Source organism: Taudactylus pleione, unplaced genomic scaffold (assembly GCF_031769625.1).
Source record: "Taudactylus pleione unplaced genomic scaffold, aTauple2 ptg000061l, whole genome shotgun sequence".
NCBI classification, from domain to species: Eukaryota; Metazoa; Chordata; class Amphibia; order Anura; family Myobatrachidae; genus Taudactylus; species Taudactylus pleione.
Genome location: NW_028284463.1, coordinates 15,875,311 through 15,895,975, shown reverse-complemented (window position 1 = coordinate 15,895,975; position 20,665 = coordinate 15,875,311). Strand labels below are relative to the sequence as shown.

Here is a 20,665-nt window from a genome sequence, read left to right as displayed (position 1 = left end):
TTCTGTGGCACTGGCTGCCGCAGGCGGCTGTGTGGGGATGGCAGACATGGTGTCAGGGCTACACTGCTGCTCGCTCCCCAGGTATCAGGCTCCGCCCCTGGGATTGCTGACGTCACGCTGGCAGTGAGTGACAGCCGGCCAGTAGCTGGAGGGTGCAGTGGGCGGGGCCAGCGTCCTGCCGGGTTAGGGTGTGTCCGGCCAGTGACAGGACGCGGCGGCTGTGCAGGCTTGTGTGAGCGGAGGGGGCGTGGCCTAGCCGCTTCCTGCCGCTGCTGACTCCTGAGAGAGACCCTCCCTGAGTCCCTGATACCGGCGGGACATGGCGGCCACCGGGGTGCTGCCCTTCATCCGGGGGGTGGACCTGAGCGGCAACGACTTCAAGGTGAGGGGCAGCAAGGTGTAGGGGATGGGGGGGCAGTTATCAGACAGCACGGTTGGCGTAGTAGTTAGCATTGCACCGAGGTATTGGGTTATATTCTCATCACGGCCTCAACTGTGTGGAGTTTGTACTTTCTTCTGTTTTTTTTTCCTGGGGTTTCCCCCCTCGGGGCTCCGTTTTCCACCCACAATCCGAAAATATACTGGTAGGGTAATTGTCTCCTGACAAAAACTATCATTAATGTGTAAGTGTGTACTTGTAATAGGGAATATAGAGGGTGAGCTCATCTGGGGCAGGGACTGATGTGAGTGACTGGGATATTCTCTGTACAGCGCTGCAGCATACGTATGCGCTATATAAATAACTGCTAATAATAATAATCCCCCTCCCCAGCTCCTTGTTCGCTTATATATTATACTCTGCGCGTAACAAGTATAATACACATACTCCTCATCGTGCACTCTGTTGTGTGTGTGTGTGTGTAATATATATATATATATATATATCAGTGGCGTAACTAGGGCAGGGTGAGCGGGGTTCGTGCCCTGGGCGCCGTTGGACCGGCGGCGCGGGGGGGCGCCGCCGGCCACGGTACCGGCCCGCCCGCCCTAGATAGCCAGTGTAGCGCCGACCGCAATGAGTGCGGTCAGCGCTACACATTTGCTCAGGACCGGCGCTAGGCTTCCAGCGCCGGTCCTGTGCTGCACGCCTGAGCCCGTTCCCTCCCCCTGAGCGCTTGCCCAATAGCGCCAGGAGGCGGGCTCAGGCTGTGCATAACACACGCATCGCCGCCAGCGTTGGCGGCGATGCGTGTGTTAAACAGCAGCCAATGAGAGTCAGATAGACTCTCATTGACTGCTGCAGCACCCACTGCAAGAGCCGGACTTCCGTCCGGCTCCTGCAGTGGGTAATGGGACTGACGTCATGACGTCAGTCCCATAATGCTGAGCGCGCCAGCCCGGGCGGACTGGAGGGTGGGAGCGGCATCGCGGACAGGAGCAGCGTGGAATCAGGTAAGTATATTTTTATATATATTTATTTATTTTTAAACCTATGCATAACGGGGGAGGGGTTGGCTACTACTGGGGGGGACATCTACTGGGGGTGCCATTGGGAGGACCTCTACTGGGGGGGGGTTACTCTACTGGGGACTACTACTTGGGGGGGGCTACAACTGGGGGCATTCTAAAAGGGGCCTAGTATTACTAGAGGCACTGCACTCGGGGGACCACTACAGGGACCACTGGATAGGGGGGGGGGTCACTACTGGGGGCCTGCATCAGGGGGACCACTACTGGGGGCACTGCATGGGAGGGGGCGGGACACTACTGCTGGGGGCACTATATAAGGGGCTTACTGCTAGGGGCACTGTGGGGACCACTACAGGGGGCACTAGATAGGGGGGATCACTACAGGGTGCCTGCATAAGGGGACCACTACTGGGAAAACTGCATGGGGGGGACTACTGCTGGGGGCACTATATAAAAGGGCACTGCATAAGGGGATACCGCTACTGGGCGCACTGCATTGTGGGGACTGCTACTGGGGGCACTGCATAAGGGGGAACACTACGTGGGGCATTGCATTTGGGGGGGCCACTACTGGGGGTACTGAGTAAGGGGAACTAATTGGGGGCTGTATAAGAGGGACCACTACTGGGGATACTGTATAAGGGGCACTACTATGGGCCTGCATGTACTGTATAAGGGGTACTACTGGGGTTAAGGTGCATATGGATAGGAATGTTCGGTTTGAAAATAAAGGGGTGTGTCATGTTGACACGCCCCATTTTTAAGTGACCACCCCCATTTTTTTTGCCGCGCACATGGGGGGGGGGCTCCTTTTTCAAACTTGCCCTGGGCTCCAAATACCCTAGTTACGCCACTGATATATATATATCCGTACTACTAATGCAGGGTCAGTGCGTCTGCTGGCGAGAAGTCGAATCGCACCATCATTAGTATTGGTACGTGCACCAGCCCCTCAGAAACAGGCTTCCCCTCCCCGTGCGACTTAGAAACGCACAGAGCTTTTAATATGCACCCACCGCACTCCCGCAAGTCAGTGCGGTTATGTGCGATCGCTTTACCACTGCGACCCAGTTCCCGTCCTGAAATGCTCTATATCACAGAACTAGGACGGCCATAGGCCGAAATGCGTACATCTGCTTCTGTGCATGCAAACACTCGCCATTTGTGTCTGTGCGCAATGTTCTGCGTGACTCCGAATCTCCCCCATAATCTGAATTGTGCAGTGATCCCATTTTGCTGTCTGTCACCTCCATATATTTAGCACATATGCTCCCCAGGGAGACAGAGGGCAGCAGCTGGTGAGTCCGGCTGGGACATGTTATATGGCAGGAAGGGGGTTCCTACAACACCCGGAACTGGCACACTGATTATACACATTACATACAGCCTCTCTCTTACACATAACTGTGTCTGTAATAATAACATGACAAGCAGGGGGGGGGCGGTGACAGGTTACGGAGCAAAAATACTTTTTGAAATAACGTCACAGTTCTAAAACTTAATACAAGAACATTTATACCAGTCTAATATCACCTGTCTAATTCCATACACAGCGTCCTGTCCCTGTCTCAGCTTGTGTTATACTAGCAGGAAGGAACTTGCGTTACTTCTTATTTAATAACATATTATTATTATTATTATCTCGCACGTTTGTGAAGCCTCTTATTACTGATTGCAGAGTATAGTGCAGTTGTTGCTGGTACTGCATAAAGCAGGTATAATGTAATACTAACCCACTGCTTTCAAAGTTAGGGTTCTGTAATAAAGGCCTGGAACAGTATAAAAGACTGGTTGTGTACCAAAATGTATATTTGTTTTCTCAGCTAATTAGCTGGCTGTGAATCATACACTATATGTGATGAGTATTGTAAGTGGGATATTTATTAAAGTTATTTTGTGGGGAAAATACCAAAAGTAGACTTTATGGGGGGATCCCGCAAAACCTTAGTATCCCCAGGATGTAACAGGGAGGTACAGATATCTGCCACAGTCCCTCCCTTCCAACTGCAAAAGCAGCTCACAATCGGTTTCTATGGGGGCTGATAAATGGTCAGATTTACTAAGCTCCAGAATGTGAATAATAATAATGGTCTTCAGGAGATCTAGGAGTGTCCCATCCAGCCTGGCTGTCTCACAGTATTGGAAATTAGAAGTCACTTTCAGACTTTTAAACTGTTGAATGATCAAAAGTTACTATTACAATAAACCACAGTAGGTATAGATGAATTGATCATAGAAGAGTAACCGATAGTTCTAATACTAAACAGGGTTATTAGACAGAGAGAAATAAGTATATCATATTGATAAGGAAGGACTTCAGTGATGGAAGGCCTGATATACTTCAGGGGCCACATAACCCTTATAGTTATAACTAGTCCAATTATTATATAACATGTCCAAAGTGCTCTGTCTTGGAGCTATCCTGGACTCCTCCCTCTCCTTCAAACCACATATCCAGCACCTCTCACAGCCCTGCTGTTTCCATCTCAAAAATATTTCCAGGATCAGACCCTTTCTCACCCAGGATGCCACTAAACCCTCATCCACTCTCTGGTCATCTCCAGATTGGACTACTGTAACCTCCTCCTATCTGGCCTCCCCAACTCCCATCTCTCTCCTCTCCAGTCTGTCCTCAATGCTGCTGCCCGGGCTCATCTTCCTCTCCAAACGCTCTACATATATCTCCTACAAGCCCGACACTGGCTCCCCTTTCCCTTCCGAACCCAATTCAAGGTTCTTAAGGCGCACATCCACTAGGCGATATTAATGAGCGATTGCACGATTAAGACATGGTAATCGTGCAATCACTCATTAATCGTGCACTATAATGTTGGAAATGACCAGCGATGCGCGCTCCCACTCGTCGTTTCCAACATCAAGTCGTCGCCTGAACATGCCGGTCAGTCTGTTGATAACGACAGATTGACCATGTTCGGGGATGAGAGAGGGTGACTACACTGAGCGACTAATCGTTCAGTGTAGGCACTGCAGGGGATGGGACACAACGGTACGATTACAATGTAGTAATCGTTCTGTCGTTACCCCATCGCCTAGTGGATGTGCGCCTTTACACTCGCTTACAAAGCCCTAACCCAATTCTCTCCCATTTACATCTCTGATCTCATCTCACTTCACTCTCCTGCCCGCCTTCTTCGTTCAACAAATGCACGCTGCCTCTCATGCCAACTGATTACTTCCTCCCACTCCCGCCTCCCAAGATTTTGCCCGTGCTGCTCCTTACCTTTGGAACTCGCTCCCTCTGCCCATCAGACTCTCTACAATCCTTCAAACAGGCTCTCAAGACCCGCTACTTCATCAAAGCCTTCCAGCTCTAATCCTAAACTGCTGCTACATGTTCCTTCCTCCCTGTCTATCCCATCTGTGTCAGGGATGCAGTCCGGAAGCCGACGGTCTAAATCCCGACCGCCGGCTTCCAGACACTGTAATCCCGGCGTGGTACTAATGACAGACGTCGAAAACTCAACGCCTGTCATTAACCAGATGCTGGCAGAGCGACGCCCGGCATACCGAACGAAGGTTAGCGGGTGCGGGCAGCCACGGGGGGGGGGGGGTAGGTTTAGGGCTCCCGGGGGGACTTGGGGTTAGGCACCCCCCGGGAAGGTTAGGGTTAGGCTAGGGGAAGGGAGGGTTAGGGTTAGGCACCCCCCGGGATACTTAGGTTTACGCAGCGGTGAAGGTTTAGGCACTTAGAGGGGGGATTAGGGTTAGGCACTTGGGGGGGGAGGTTAGGGTTACTCACCCCTAAGGGAGAGTTAGGGTTAGGGTAGGGAATTAGGTTAGTGATACTTACCTTAGGACAATCGGGATTTTCACCCTTGCCGGGCAGCCGCTGTCGGGATTTGAACCGCCGGCCACGCGTCCGGCGGTAATACTTACCACACCCCTGTGTCACACCTGTTTTGTCTGCCCCTCCACTTAAGAATGTAAGTTCTTACGAGCAGGGCCCTCTTCCTTCAGGTGCTTCTCTTTACTTTCATCTTCTCCGAAGTCCCCACTAGGGAACCAAACACTTGGCTGCTTACGTCCTGTTGCTTATTTGGGTGTTATGGTTGTTAATGTGGCAATGTATATTATCCATGTTTTTGTCCTGCATTGTATTGTACTGTAAGTCACTGGTCACTTTGTAAGGTGCTGCAGAAAACTTGTGGTGCCATATAAATAAACGATAATATTAAAAGAAAAGACCGGTGTTCATCTACTCCCCCCACATTACGTCCACATGGCAGAGCGTAAATGTTAGTGATAAGCATCTGTTCCTTAGAACTAAGGGTCTGTTTAAGAGCCGGACGCTATTTGCGCTCGCTCGTTCAGAAAAAGGGGGTGGCTATTCAAATTAACCGTTTGCTCTTTGCGGTCTGTTGGCGCCTCTATGTCTGAACGAGCGAACGAAACTTGCGGTCGTAATTTTGAAAAAAACGCCCCCTGGCCGCTCGCATCATACGTCATGTCCACTATTTATTAGATTAATCGAGTACATCGAACGGCGTATGAACTGCTCGCTATTCTTGTGGTTGGTTTTTCCTACCGCAATCTTGCGAGCAGTTCTGACTATAAAATAACCCAGTGACGTGGTCAATGAAGCTCCTGTATTAATTATGCACACCCATAAAAAGCCCGTTTTGACCTTTAAGCACGCCTGCATTCGGAATTCCACTCCCCGTTTTCAAGCACCTTCCCCTGTTACCACCCACATACGCCTCCTCCTGTCACTCAAAATAGCAGGCATTCGCTATTTAGCGAGCACACGATTTTCGGCCACACTGACTGGTTCACGCATGCGTATTACAATCAGTACGCATGTGCAGATGTGCGAACATCGCTCGGAACGAATGAGCGGCCGCTTACGAGCAGCTCTGAATGAAGCCCTAAGGTCGTATTAATACCTTCCGTAGTAACAAGGAATAATTATTTGTTAAGTGCATCCTTTAGGATTACATTTACCCACACAGTATACGAGAAGGTCATTTAGAATAGTCTTAAGTGTTCTCTTTAAAATTCCCACAATACAGTGATCCTTTTCCAAAGAAACCTTTCTGAGAACACCGTGGCATGATTGTCCCGTCGCCCGTGGCATTAGGACGTCTGGTCTCTCGGTGACAGAGTGTATAACACATGAGAGTGACATGAAGAGTGATTTGGGGCAGGCGATTGGCTGCTCACTACTAGGCCCGGATTATGGTGCCCGTCTACCAAGTTTGAAGCAAACCTGCATTTAAGTTTGGCAGAGCTGCACTTTCCTGGTTACAAATGGAGCTACCTCCTTCTCCCAGGATGTTCCAGAAAGTCACTAGTAGATTAGTGCTTTGTATTACACAATGAAGCAGGATGGCGGGTGTCTCGGCGACCATAAAACGAGCAGCTTGACATAACCAACAGCAAAAATGATTTATAGTACCCAAGTTTTATTAATGTGATCATGTTTTGTGTTTGTTCCCCTTATATTGCCCTGCATTCCTGCACTTGTTCACCACTTCCATGCAGTGACTGGCCGGCCCAAGGCCTACCTAGGTGACCTGCAGGATAATGTGCGCCTGTCCCAGCCCCTGTTTCATAAAGCACATGAATATTTGATGTGTTGACGACACCGGACCATTCACACCAGAGATAGACACCCTCCGGCTTGCCAGTTCATATGGAGTACAGTTCCCTGCATGCCCCACCCGACATAGGCACCAGGGAGGGATTGTCTTCTGACCTGAATACCTGGACCTGCGTAGCTATAGGACCAACAAATGTTCTGCCCATATAGGTTTCAACAAGTGCCCATCTTGTGCTGACAGCTCGTGTGTGCATTGCTTGCCAGTCTCTATGCTGTCTATATGATCATGGCATCGGTTCCTAACTGGTACTACTGCTGGTTGATAGCTGTTCTGCGGAGTCTCCATTATTATTTCATGTATGTAGAGTTATTATGTTGATATAATGGTGTGCTGGGACCTGTTCACAAGAGCTTGCAGTCTAAGCAGCATTAAACAGTGCAGTCACATAGGCAGACCTGTTCCTGAGAGTGCAGGAGAGAAAGTCTTCCCCCAACACAAATACGCCTCCTACTTGTCACTTTGTAGACTGCATCTGCTCACTAGGGCTGTATAAAACTCTCTCTTCACCTGTGGAACTATAAGTCACAGCCTGCCCTGCCAACAGTTGGCTGCCTTTGCTTATGTTTTTTATTTCTTTGTAGCGGTGAAGCACAGGGTAGGCAGCCTGTGTATCAGTGACTGCTTGCTGCCTCCTGTGCTGTAATGTCTATGTCTGTTCCTATAGGGTGGATACTTTCCTGAGCATGTGAGGTCTATGTCCAGCCTGCGATGGCTGAAACTGAACAGGACAGGGCTGTGTTACTTGCCCGAGGAGCTGGCCTCACTGCACAAGCTGGTAAGGTGTATTAGCCACAGCGGACAGCTATGTTCTCAGAGCCATGACCTTGCTCAGTTCACTTCACTGAGAGATACCGTCTAGCAGTCATGGCTTCACATTAACAAGCCATGCCGGATCCAATGATCATTGTTGGCTTAGAAGACCCTTGCACCGGACAGCATTGGTCTGATAGGGTCGGCACATTTACATTTTCTACAAGCCCATGAAGTCACGCGTTACATTGTGTGTTCAGTGTATCCTTATGCTGCACCCAGAACAAAAATATTTTATAATAAAGAAATCTGTGTTTTACTAAATTTCCTTATTCATTTAATATTATCTTTACTTAAAATGCTAAAACTATTTCCCCCCCCCCGCGCTTTTCATGGCGGCTGTCATTGATGATGACTAATAAGTACGGGGTCACAGTGCGGATGCTTTGCTCTGACTGCAATAGTATGGGATGACCTGTCCGGTGCGTCTATACTAACGTCACCTGTGGGGGGGCGATGTCATCCATTTATCTATGTATTTAGGGCTGATCTGTATTCCCTTATTGCAGGAGCACCTGTCGGTCAGCCACAACAATCTGACGACATTACATGGCGAGCTGTCATCGCTCCCCTGCCTGCGGGTAAGTACATACCGCCCTATTGGGGTGACGGTCCTGCTGACCTACACAGGGTTACCCTGTTGTCACTCTGTTCATGTTTGTCTCATTCTTATAATATAATGTTGTTGTAATTCTCTTTTGTTAATGAAGTACATGTTCCATTGAAAACAGGTGCTCAAAATAATATTCAGTGAGGACTGCAGGTATTCTAAGGGCGCATATTTTTTGTTGTGGAAATAGGGGAGCGTCTACATTATGTAGGGAAACCATGTTTCATCAGGTTGCAGCCTATCAAATTACTGGGAACTAATGACACCAGCAGGACCTGAAGTGGGTTGATAGGTTGTATATATTGGGGCACGCCGAGGGTATATATCTATACTCATTATCTGTTTGGGATGGTACAGTGTGTATCTCGGCTATAACTGCCTTTAGCACATGATCCTAATAGTATCTGTACCGTTTTCTTGGGAATATAAAATGTATTGGCTGCAGTATAATAAAGGCATGTAACTGTCCATAGATGTCAGAAGGTTGCTGAGGCTTTGGCTTAGTCCCGTTGCCTCTGAGATGTCGGCAGTCTCGGAACCTCTCTGACACTCGGGAAGTCACTAAACCTGTTCCTTTGTGGTTAAATGAAGCATCTTTGGTTACTCCCATTGTCCATAACACACAGTACAAGCGTTGTGATTAGAGGCTGCTCGCAGAGATGGGTGAATCACAACACAACCGCAGATTTTTATTTCTGTACCTATTCTGTTGTCACCGAAAGCTGAAATATATGTCTGTTGTAGCTGTGCTGTTTGCACAAAGTCTACCTATCACCTAGAGCCATTGTGCCTGATCCAGAGGTGCAGGCAGTTCCTGCGTGACTGCGATTTACCACGGATTCGCAAGTGCCAAAATATGCAAATTTCAGCTTGACCATTCCTCTTGTGACGGACTGAGCAAACCCTGCCACGCCCACTTTGCATATCTGACCAATGCTCAGCTGCGCTGGTGGATCAGATCTCTCCACCATCGACTCCCCGAGCAGCCCCTGCCTGGCGCACGGCCTCCCTTGTAACTTTCTCAAAATATGGCCACTGTGACTGCGGTTCTGCGAAAGAGAACGAAGCTGCATGCTGAAACACGCCCATGCCCCTCCCATAACACGCCCATGCCCCTCCCATAACACGCCCATGCCCCTCCCATAACACACCCATGCCGCCTCCTGTTTTTACGGTCACTTCAGGTCAGCTCCCAGTCACCCTGAAACGTCCATGGATCGCAGGTTCCATCTCAAGTCATAGCCATGTCGTACGAAAATGAATACGCCATCACACACATTGGTTCGTGCCTGCGCAGTAAGAGTTTTCTGTTTTTTTTTTTGCGCATGGGAAGATGTAAAAGTGTCTGGCAGGAAAGCCATAGTGATGTGCGTAACAGCCAATCTGATATTTGCTCCTATTTTCCATCTGCACTACAAAAATGACAGCTGCAGTCTGGTTGGTTGGTTTGGACAACACCACCGTTTTCTTGTGCAGTAGTTTTCTGACCCGTCCCCTACATACCGAATATTAGATGTACAAAAACCATTTATTGACACTTCTGTAATGTTGGATTATGCGGGCTACAACATAATGTGATCATAGGATATTCTTATAACTTTTTGAAAGAGACATTACTAAGTTTTTTTTTTTTTTCGTTTTTTTTTTTTTTTTGCATCCCCCAAATATTATGGAGCTTCATGAGACCCCTCCTACATTCATATAACTTTTCAAGTTGATTGTTGGGAGATTCCGCTGTAATCCAGTCCTGATAGGAGGGCGCAGCGACTGATGGCCATTTACGTTGTCATTGAGTTTCTTGCAGTAATAAATAACTTTCGTACAGATGTTATACTATGCTTATTCCCCTGTAACCTGGTAACTATTGTGGACCAGTTCTAATGAGCGATATAAAATGCATCTCACCTAGGACTGTGTGCCTAAAATCCCTGTCACGTCATACACTACTATATCATGTGTAACAAAGTAGCTTCTCGTCAGGCATATTTAGGACAGCTGGCGGAATTGATCGTTTTTGTTTTATATAGTTTTACTGGAGTGAAATGAGCCCTGTGAGTGATGTCAATTTGGACTAGCTTACGGGCTGGTTTATGGAAACCCTGAGTGTCTTTCATAAATCAGAAAGCCGGGCAAATTTATCTCTTTATCCAAAATTTTAACAATCCTAGAAATGATAGAATGATACGGAATGCCGACAGGGATTGAAGAATACCGACACTCGTCAGGTATTCTGACCCTCCCCCTACCCAAATCCTAACTTCCCTCCCTAGTACCGAAACCTAACCTCCCCGCACCCTAAGCCTAACTTTCCCCCCTTTAGTGCCTAACCCTATCCCTCCCCCTAGTGCCTAATCCCAGTACTTACCTCCGGTCGGGGTAGTGACCGCATCCCAATGATACCTATCTGTCCTGCAATAAAGTCACCTACTCCCAGAATATGTGTAGGAACCTGGAAACCAACCCGTATACAAAGGGGACTGTTACAGACAATCCTTCTCCTTATTTAGACTTTTGCAGTGTTGTTAATCTTATATAGACCTGCTTATACCCCTTTCACACAGTGTTTTTGCGCACGTGAATGCGCATCGACTCAGGTTTTCGTTATGTGTGAACGCGAACGACCCGGGTCGATGTCCTAGGTCTACGATCCTGCTCTGTACCAGGCTAGGGGGCTGAGTCCCGGGATATTCATGGGTTAATAGACCCGTGTATTTCCCGAATCATCAGTCTGAAAGGGGTCCTAGACTTCCGTATTAAGAGGAGGAATGGAGGTAAACTGGTTTAGGTATCAACTCAATGTATTAAGCCTCGCTCTCCCACGGAGACATAAGCGGGACAGTTGGTCGGTACCGACTTGGTTCAGCTTAATGGCAGACTAGAAAATCAGGATAAAAAGTCTGCCGCACGTCCCGATTTTGGTCTCTGTGAGAATAAAGCCGTTGAACCCATCAAAGTTCGGTCTAATCCGAAATGTACCCATGAATACCCCTGTTATACAGTGTCACACACTGCGGAAGCAGCAAAGCCAGAGACACCCTAATGCCTGTTATTTCATGGCTTATGGGATTTTATAGAAAGATGCTTTGGTCGGGCTGTACGCTGCATGCTGTCACAGAGGATGAATGAGCTGCTAGTATCTTAATGGTTGGCGTCAAGCATAATGTACTGTAGGCCTTTATGACTCTTTAAAGTATGGACATTTGGAAACCTTTCTTATGGGAGTAAGTAAAAGTATCCTATAGGCGCAGCACAATCTTCCCTACATGTTGATACTTGAACAAAGAGGCATATTCTTAGCATTCCCGCTAGGCTGTTTTAGCAGGCGCACAGCGCCCAGCCAGTTTTCAAAAGGGCAGAATGCACCCTGGCCTTTTGGCAAAACAACATGGCGGGTGACGTCCTTACCCGTGGGCTGCAGTGTATAGTAATAATAGTGGTGCAGCGATCACCAATAATTTCATTAACCCTATTTTTTTATTTTTATGAGCAGAGTCCCTAACGTGTAGAGCTTAGTTGAGGTTACTATTCCCAATGCCCTATATAGTGGCCTCTCTGTGGACCGGTGTTTTCAGAGTGCCTGTTTTCCCTGGTCAAAATTTACCGTAAAGTCCTGAAATGCTGTGGTACAATACCGTACATGGCAGCTAACAAACCAAAGTACAGAAAACCAAAAACCAAAGCTGAAAAGGTAATGTTACCTGATTTAATGGAGTTTGAAGAATCAAATCAAGAGCAAGTACACTGTCACTACATAAATAAGTGTTCTTACAGATAATAATCCTGGAGGATGTAAATTCCTCCACCAAAGGCCTTTAGAGCAGGAGAGTCTCAAATCTATTTTTGGGAAGTGTGTCGTGATCCTGGCACCCAATCAAACTACGGGAGGGGGAAGGAGTGGGGGACTATTTAGGCTTGGGTGATTATTCTAAACTGGAAAATCTGTATAAAGTCAGAACCTGACAGTAAATCACAGACCATGATGGTGACAGTTAGTCCCTGGGTATAATGCAGCCGGATGCCCGTCCTGGCTTACAAGGTGCATTATTTATATATATATATATATTCTCCCCTTCTCCATAATCACAAACATTTACACCAACACTGTTCTCGGTGTTCTCCCCAGGCTGTTTTTTGTGGGTGCACCACCCGGCACCTTGGGAGCCTGCAAGTGGGGACAGTATCTGGGGGCTGTTTTAAAAAGGACCAGATCCTACAGACTTTGCAGCTTTTTCATAATCCGGCGTCTGGTCCTCTAATAATAAGAGGAGAATTAATATATAAAATGTTATTTCAAGTGTCAATCATTATAATGTCAGGGCTCAAAACATTTTATTATTGTGAAGGCCCCCACCCGGCTACTTCTTGATGCCACCCGGTTGCAAAAATTTTCTTGGGAGAACACTGGTTGTCATGTGCTGACTAATGCAGTGATATGACATTTACACAACGCTGCTTATATACATGGCTCATGTATGATTATCCCTATATTATCCATAATGCAGATGTTCATCTGATCTGTCCCCTCATTGTTCCCAGGCTATAGTAGCTCGGGCCAACAGTCTGAAGAATTCTGGGATACCCGATGACATCTTCCAGCTGGATGACCTGTCGGTGCTGGTATGTACTGGTGTGCGGTCCTTCTCCAGCGTTGTACCCGTGTGCACATTGGCGTGTGCCTGTCTGAAGCTCAGCATGGTCTGGTTGCTATGGGCAACACTACCATTTCCACACAGTAATCTCATTACACCCTCAGTCTTATCCCTTCATCACAGACTCTCAACAAAACCCCCACGGACTACATTATCCCCTCAGTGCGTTAGGGGTCCTGCAATCACCTCAATATGCTGCGCGGTCTCCGGGCTGCTTTAGTCTCCCCCTCACTCTGCATCTGCTCCAGCTCCAGCATGGCTCTCTGAGTCTCAATTCCTACCAAGCATATCTCCCTGCTGGGTATGTAGTTGAAATACAGACGTCCGGGAGGCCGTCTGTCTAAATCCTGGCGTCTAAATCCTGACTCTGGACTAAAGATAGGCGCCGGAATCCTGATGCCCGTCTAGATCCCGTCGCCGGATTCTCGACAGACTGCTTCCCAAACAAACATATGCCAGGCCGTCTTATCCCTGGGGGCTGGGGTTGGGGGAGGAGGGGGGGGGGGGGTTAGGTTTAGGCACCCTTGGGGGTCTTAAGGGTTAGGGACCCCTCCTTCCCCGGGGAGGGTTAGGGTTAGTCTGCGGGGAGGGGGGGGGGTTAGGCACCACTGGGGGAGGGGTAGGGTTAGTGTACTTGCGTGCCCCTGTCGGGTTCTCTCATGATCGGGCTTCCGGCGTCAGTAGCCGGCAGGATATCATCCCCATCCCCTCTGCTGAATAGGCCTCTCTGCATGTCTGCGGGGCCCTGACTGAGGTGTGTGAGCTACGGCGCAGCGGCCAGCACCTACGCCTCCTATATAAACGTGACATTTATAGGTCTCATTATAAAGTTACCCAATGAAATATGGAGAAAGGATGTCAGCAGTGTATAATGTGTTATATTATAGCTGGAGTACATAACCAACAAACATCCTATACACACAGCTTTCCCGCTAGCAGTTGAGTTATAATTTGGTGGTGGGTATGTACAAAGGATCTTTGTTCTGTTATCTCCTCCTAAATACTGTTCCACAACTTCTTTCCCTTTGTACTGCGTGTAACGTCCTCCCTATTGTACGTCAGACGTAGTGGGAGATAGAGCTGCCTCAGTAGTTAAGAGTTCCGTGTAAAATAATCACATGGAACCACAAGCCTACAGTATTTTAGATATAAATCACCCTGTCCCTCTTTCCTTCCACTGTCTCTGTCTGATATACAGAGCTGCTTGGATAAAATCATCCACTTTACTTATTTAGGGGGAGATGTTACATCCCCCTTAGTTTATTAGAAGAATGAAATGAGTCTGTTGTGTTCCCCTTGTAGGACCTCAGCTACAACCAGCTGAGCGAGTGCCCCCGGGAGCTGGAAAATGGGAAGAACATGCTGGTGCTCAATCTCAGCCACAACAGGTGAGGCCTCAACGGTTGTATAATTCACGAGGTCACGTGGTGGTTCCACTAATGATGCTGTACGGGTGTGGGAGTGCTGTGGGTGTAATTAGTGCCGGAGGCGGAGTGCCGCGGGTGTGATTGGAGGCGGAGTGCCGCGGGTGTGATTGGAGGCGGAGTGCCGCGGGTGTGATTGGAGGCGGAGTGCCGCGGGTGTGATTGGAGGCGGAGTGCCGCGGGTGTGATTGGAGGCGGAGTGCCGCGGGTGTGATTGGAGGCGGAGTGCCGCGGGTGTGATTGGAGGCGGAGTGCCGCGGGTGTGATTGGAGGCGGAGTGCCGCGGGTGTGATTGGAGGCGGAGTGCCGCGGGTGTGATTGGAGGCGGAGTGCCGCGGGTGTGATTGGAGGCGGAGTGCCGCGGGTGTGATTGGAGGCGGAGTGCCGCGGGTGTAATTAGTGATGGGGCAGAGTGACGTTGCGGTGTTAGTGTGCTAGGCTTCTCACTGGTCTTCTCTTACATGGGCGGTGTAGCAGAGAATACAATGTACCTACCCCTGATTGGCTGTAACTCCTTGTATTTATATAGGTTTTAGTGATTATGTGATGGACCTGAGGTCTTCTTGCTTCTGTTCCTTACAAGGTTTACACAGGATGGGACATCCAAGCAATGGGAGTACTAATGTGTGTACATTTGTTTTTATTCCCCAGCATTGACAACATTCCGAACCAGCTGTTTATTAACCTGACAGACCTGCTGTACCTGGACCTGAGTGACAACAAGCTGGACAGTCTCCCCCCACAGATGCGGCGACTGGTGCACCTGCAGACCCTCATCCTGAACAATAACCCCCTGATGCACGCCCAGCTCAGGTCAGACTCCGGGGTGGAAGGTAACTTAGACCAGTGACCTAGATGGAGCGTCCTGTGACCGCTGTGTCTGTCCCTTATACAGGCAGCTTCCTGCCATGGTAGCCCTGCAGACCCTGCACCTGAGAAACACGCAGCGCATGCAGAGCAATCTACCCACGTCCCTGGAAGGCCTGAACAATCTAGCAGGTAAGCCCCCGGCAGCCATGCAGGTGGGACGTATAATTGTAATGCAGCAGAACAAGACTTGTACGGGGAAGCTGAAACCGCTCGCAGAGAGGCCGCTTCTAGAGCGAATGCGTAAAGACGAGCGCAGCAGTTTTGGCGCGATTCCCAGCAGGCTTGTCTGACAGTCGCGCCCACGCACTTATGACTAGTTGTCATGACTTTGTATCTCCTCTCCGACAGACGTGGACCTGTCCATGAATGACCTGACTCGGGTGCCGGAGTGCCTGTACACGCTCGCCAACTTGAAACGCCTAAACCTCAGCAGCAACCAAATCTCTGAGCTCTCCCTGTGCATCGACCAGTGGATTCAGCTGGAGACCCTCAACCTGGCCCGCAACCAGCTAACGTCTCTCCCCGTACGTAATTACCCACCCTCATGTCCTCTCCAGAATGATGCTTTGTGTAATGCGTGTTGGTGTGTAGGTGTGTATAGACGGTGTGTTACACTGTATACTGCTGGTACTGTGACTTATTGTGTCTCCTATGTGCGAAAAAATACAGATCATCATTTGAATGGCTTTTAATGGAGGAATCTATTTCTCGGGTGGCTAGTGGGAGTAGTAGGAAGGGCTTTTGAGTACCTCCGATCCTTATAATGACTGGAAGTTATACTCGCATCATTATTTGCTTTAGAATGACAATGTCTTACTACCCTATGTGAATATCGATGTACAAATCTGTCCTCATATCCTGAGTGTCTTTACGCCATACGGCGCGAGATGCCTGGCGCGACTGCGACACTCCGACACGGGTAGCGTAGCGAACATTTCACTAAATGCTCCGTCTTAGCATATCTTCATACAAAGCCGCTCACAGGGTTCCAGCAACGCTAGGTGGTCAATTTTGTCGTAGAGGAACTGGTTTACCCATGTACATAGCCGCAGATTCGGCATAAGGGATGGTGGCGGAAGGAATAGCCGTGGCTGGTCATATCGGAACCCTTTTTACACCGATGTGTGACTTTAGAAGCACACAGATGTACAAGTACCACGAGTCCCAGTGCTCCGGGGACACTAGCAATCTAGTTTTGTAGCTTTTACCTGTGCGAATAAGAGGACGCTTGCCACGGCTAAGTCGCAAGAAGGGTTATTTGGCGCGCCTAGAACCACAGTATATGAGGACACACATACACAGAGGCCCTGATTCAGAGCCGGACGCTCTGACAGAGCGCTCGCTCTGAATCAGGGCGTCTTCTTTTTTTTTTTTTTTAATGGAGCGGCCTCCACCCACAGCTATTGTGAGCGGCCATGATGATGGTCGCGATGGTGACCATTGGGCTTGTGACGAGACCCTTGTGGTAGGGTCTCGTGGCTGCAAGCCCCAAAGAGCTTTCGGCTTAAACAGAGCCGAAAGCTCTCCCACTGACATCACTTGTGATGTCAGTGGGGCCGCCCCTATATGTAGGCGTTCTCATGGGAACACCTCCGTCTGGGCAGCCAACCCCCTGGCCTGCCCACCAAAGGGGGCGTGCTGTCACTCAACATCGACAGCACGCCCCCTTTGGTGCGAGACCCGGAGCGACGGATTGCCCGTCGCTATCCGGGTCTCGTGCATGCGCACGAAGGAGCCAGCTCCGTCGTGCTTATGCGCACTGGCCCACAATCGACCTGGTTGCGAGCGCACAGCGCTTGCGACCGGGTCTGAATCAGGCCCAGAATTTAGTAGGAGGAGGATGACATAATTTAACCCCTTCATGTGAAATGGCATCTAGGGTAGTCCTATATGAAGTTGGCATATTTCAAATTTACATTTTTAAATGTTATCGAGGTGATTACGCGGTATAAGCTCCGCCATGACGGCCTCTTACTTCGAGCACGTGGCGACGGATCTAGGATCCTTACTGATCCCTGGCCCTGCGGCAGATACAAATATGAACACATACAAATAAGAAATGCACGGGAGGGTTTCTGCGTTGTCACAGGAAATCCCTGTGATGCTGCATATCCCATTGGGAAGGCCCAATTTAAATAGGCTATCCAATGTAAGGCATTACTAATAGATCCCTGCTGACCTGGACCTAATCTAATTGTCATCGCTACTAATAGACCCAGTTTGCATTGGATCTGTGGGCAAGGGGAGAGCTGTTTGAGTTAAGGTCTCTTCTGCTTTGAATAAAGAGAGACCGTATAGGGAAGGAAGCGCCTGCTGGTGTATGGTGATCTATACAGTGTGCTCATTCTCTGCCTCTGTGCTCCCAGTCTGCCATCTGCAAGCTCTCCAAGCTGAAGAAACTCTATTTAAACTCCAACAAGCTGGACTTTGATGGGATCCCGTCAGGAATCGGCAAACTCAGCAGCCTGGAGGAGTTCATGGCTTCTAACAATAACCTGGAGCTGATCCCGGAGAGTCTGTGCAGGTAATGGGGCCCGCCGGGAGGGGTGGGCACGTGACGGGTACGCCTGAGGATCTCGGAGGGTATAGAAGTTTTCCTCTCATGATGGGTATGTAGGTGACCGGACCCATCCAGGGGCGGCAGATTGACAGGTGACTGGGCCTGCCCAGGAGGCAATGGCTAAGTGACAGGGCCCATCTTGGTGGCATTGGGTAGGTGATCTACAGGGACAATACTCCTGAGATTTTATATAAAAATTATTAGAATAATTCAAAGAAGATATTTATAACTTATAAACATCTTCTTTGTTTATTGTAGTCATTTTTATAGTTAACACTCACCAGCTTTGTGGAGCTCCCTGGGACTGCAGGGAGACGAGAGATGAGGCAGCAACAGCTCAGCCTCACTTCTGTATGGTCAGACACTGCTTGCAGAGCTGGGGGCGGGGGTCACACCACGAGCAGTAAACTGCACAGAAAGAGAGCTAATAGAGGCATGCCTCTGAGTATGGGGGCGTACCTTGAGCACTGATGGACAACTTGGATGTCAAGTGACCAGGAAGTGCACTGCAGTGTTTAGAGACCGGAGCTCAGTCAGCAGCAGCAAGAGAAGACTGTGATGCAGGTAGGAGAAACAATGGACACTGAAGCTTAGTGTAGTGAGGGGATAGTTACAGTGAGTAGGGGGTGAGACAGGCTCCCAGCGCTCAGACCCATCTCCATGTGTGCCACTGACCTCTCCGCACGTCACTGGTGATCTATACCCATCTAGAAAGATGCGGAGGATAGAGGGTTTTTCTTGGTCAGCTCCCCAAATGGCACCAATATCCTAATGTTTCTCATTTCCAGATCCATCAAATTACGGAAACTTGTTCTAAATAAAAATCGTCTGGTTACAGTGCCTGAGGCTGTCCACTTCCTGCCGGATTTAGAGGTGGGTGACCTCATTCACACACTGGGAAAAAATATGCTTCATTATATCTCTGACATGCAATACATACATAGGTACAACCAGTAACTGGATTATTCCCTGCTCATATGACATACCTCCTCCCCATTCCCCAGACTGAGGAACTTTGTGTTAACTTCCTTAATTAGTTTGGCTGCAGTGCCACCTTGAGGACGATCTCAGTTACTGCAGATTTTTAACTGAAAGTAAAATATAAATGTTTGCACCTTGTATCCTTTCTCTGATATGTAATCTTTGTGGATTTCATTGTTTTATAATAAATCGTTTTCATTTCAGATCCTGGATGTCAGAGAAAACCCCAACCTGGTGATGCCCCCGAAACCAGCCGACCGCACGTCCGAGTACTACAACATCGATTTCTCCCTGCAGAACCAGTTACGTTTGGCGGGAGCATCTCCGGCCACCGTCGCTGCTGCAGCCGCCGCAGGGGGTAGGTGGAACGCGTGGTGCGCTTTCTCTTTCAAAAATGTAACAAATATTTTATATTCATTTGTTCACATTCAATTTTAAATAATTATACATAATTATAGTTTCTATCAGTATTTAAATGTCCTCTAAAAGCCAAAGTTATATAATCAGTGTAACCCCCTCAGTTGATTTGTTGTAGGTAAAGGATCTGTTAGCAAAGTGATAACATTGTAATAAACTTTTTATATTTGATTTTCGCTCGTCTCCCCAAACCTACTGTGACAGGATTCATTTGTTTAATCCATTAGAATGCCTGCTGAGTCTGTCTGCTGCTCTGCTTACACTGCACAACAATGAAAATGTTTCTGATGTGAAAATAGTTACTTTGACATTTAAAACTCTGTTAGCTCTGAGTTCCGGGATACAGCCCATTTATGACGATGTAGGGGTATTCCTAGTGAAGTGGGCAGAATGGAGAGAATCTTACCAGCAATCTGCGTTCCGCGCAGAGGGGGCGGGGCCTAATGACCCAATTAAATGAATCAGTTTTTTGTCCCCTCCCCTATTCAAATATATGCGATTCACGGGATTACCCACAGAAGATAACTGTGGTGCACTGAGTGACAAGCATAGTGAGCGATTCCACCAAGACATTTCAGCAATGGAACAAAGATATCAGGGTAGGTGATCACTACTGCTGGACAGTGACAAGAGATGCCCCAGAAGAGGAGTACAAGCGACAAGCAAAGAGAAAGCACCCCCATGAATAGGCAACTATATTACATAGTACTTTCCTATGCTGTATGTTTGTTTCGTTTTGTGTTCTTATTTGTGATTGATTGAATTAAAACAACTGTTATTTATTTTCTATCAAGAAAATATCAGATTATTTGAAAATAGCTTTTCACTATGACTATATTACTAATGTACATACAGTATAGTGCAAGTAGTGTAGCTCAGAAAATTAAGAGCTAGTAATAACATCCTGAAATCATTTTAGTTTTTCTTGACCTCAAATTAGTAATGTATGACTATTAGTAATGTATGACTATTTTTAGAAAGGAAACAAATTTAAAGTTTTCATTTGTTGTACAGTGTTATGGGCAGCAGCAATAAGGTGGGATAGTAAAAAAGACTGAGGATATAGATAATATAATTATGGGAGGACACAAATACCAATCATGATCTTTTTGACATCTTATAGATCCACCTTTTAAAGGGGGTAAAGAAGCCAGTAAGAGCAGATCCTCCATATACCTTGACGCAACCTTTAATGACCATTACAAATTCTTTCAAGGGTCATATTCCAAATATCATGTGACCTAAGTGGGTGTGGCTTGTTAGCTGCACACCTGAGTCATGGGAGGGGCCAGGGCTACATGTGAAAATGCGCC

At 48.1% G+C, this 20,665-nt stretch overlaps 1 protein-coding gene across 1 annotated transcript in view; it reads left to right on the top strand.

Moving 5' to 3' along the window:
- The first annotated feature begins 175 nt into the window (after nt 1-175).
- FLII (FLII actin remodeling protein) overlaps nt 176-20,665 on the top strand; it is a 31,627-nt gene continuing 11,137 nt past the window's right edge. Inside the window, exons 1-11 of the mRNA XM_088464798.1 lie at nt 176-382; nt 7,696-7,806; nt 8,351-8,422; nt 12,988-13,068; nt 14,403-14,488; nt 15,176-15,337; nt 15,420-15,523; nt 15,743-15,918; nt 17,761-17,918; nt 18,743-18,827; nt 19,140-19,293. Coding sequence (XP_088320924.1) covers nt 320-382; nt 7,696-7,806; nt 8,351-8,422; nt 12,988-13,068; nt 14,403-14,488; nt 15,176-15,337; nt 15,420-15,523; nt 15,743-15,918; nt 17,761-17,918; nt 18,743-18,827; nt 19,140-19,293 — 1,252 coding nt within the window. The 5' untranslated portion in view covers nt 176-319. The remainder of the gene's footprint in view (nt 383-7,695; nt 7,807-8,350; nt 8,423-12,987; nt 13,069-14,402; nt 14,489-15,175; nt 15,338-15,419; nt 15,524-15,742; nt 15,919-17,760; nt 17,919-18,742; nt 18,828-19,139; nt 19,294-20,665) is intronic.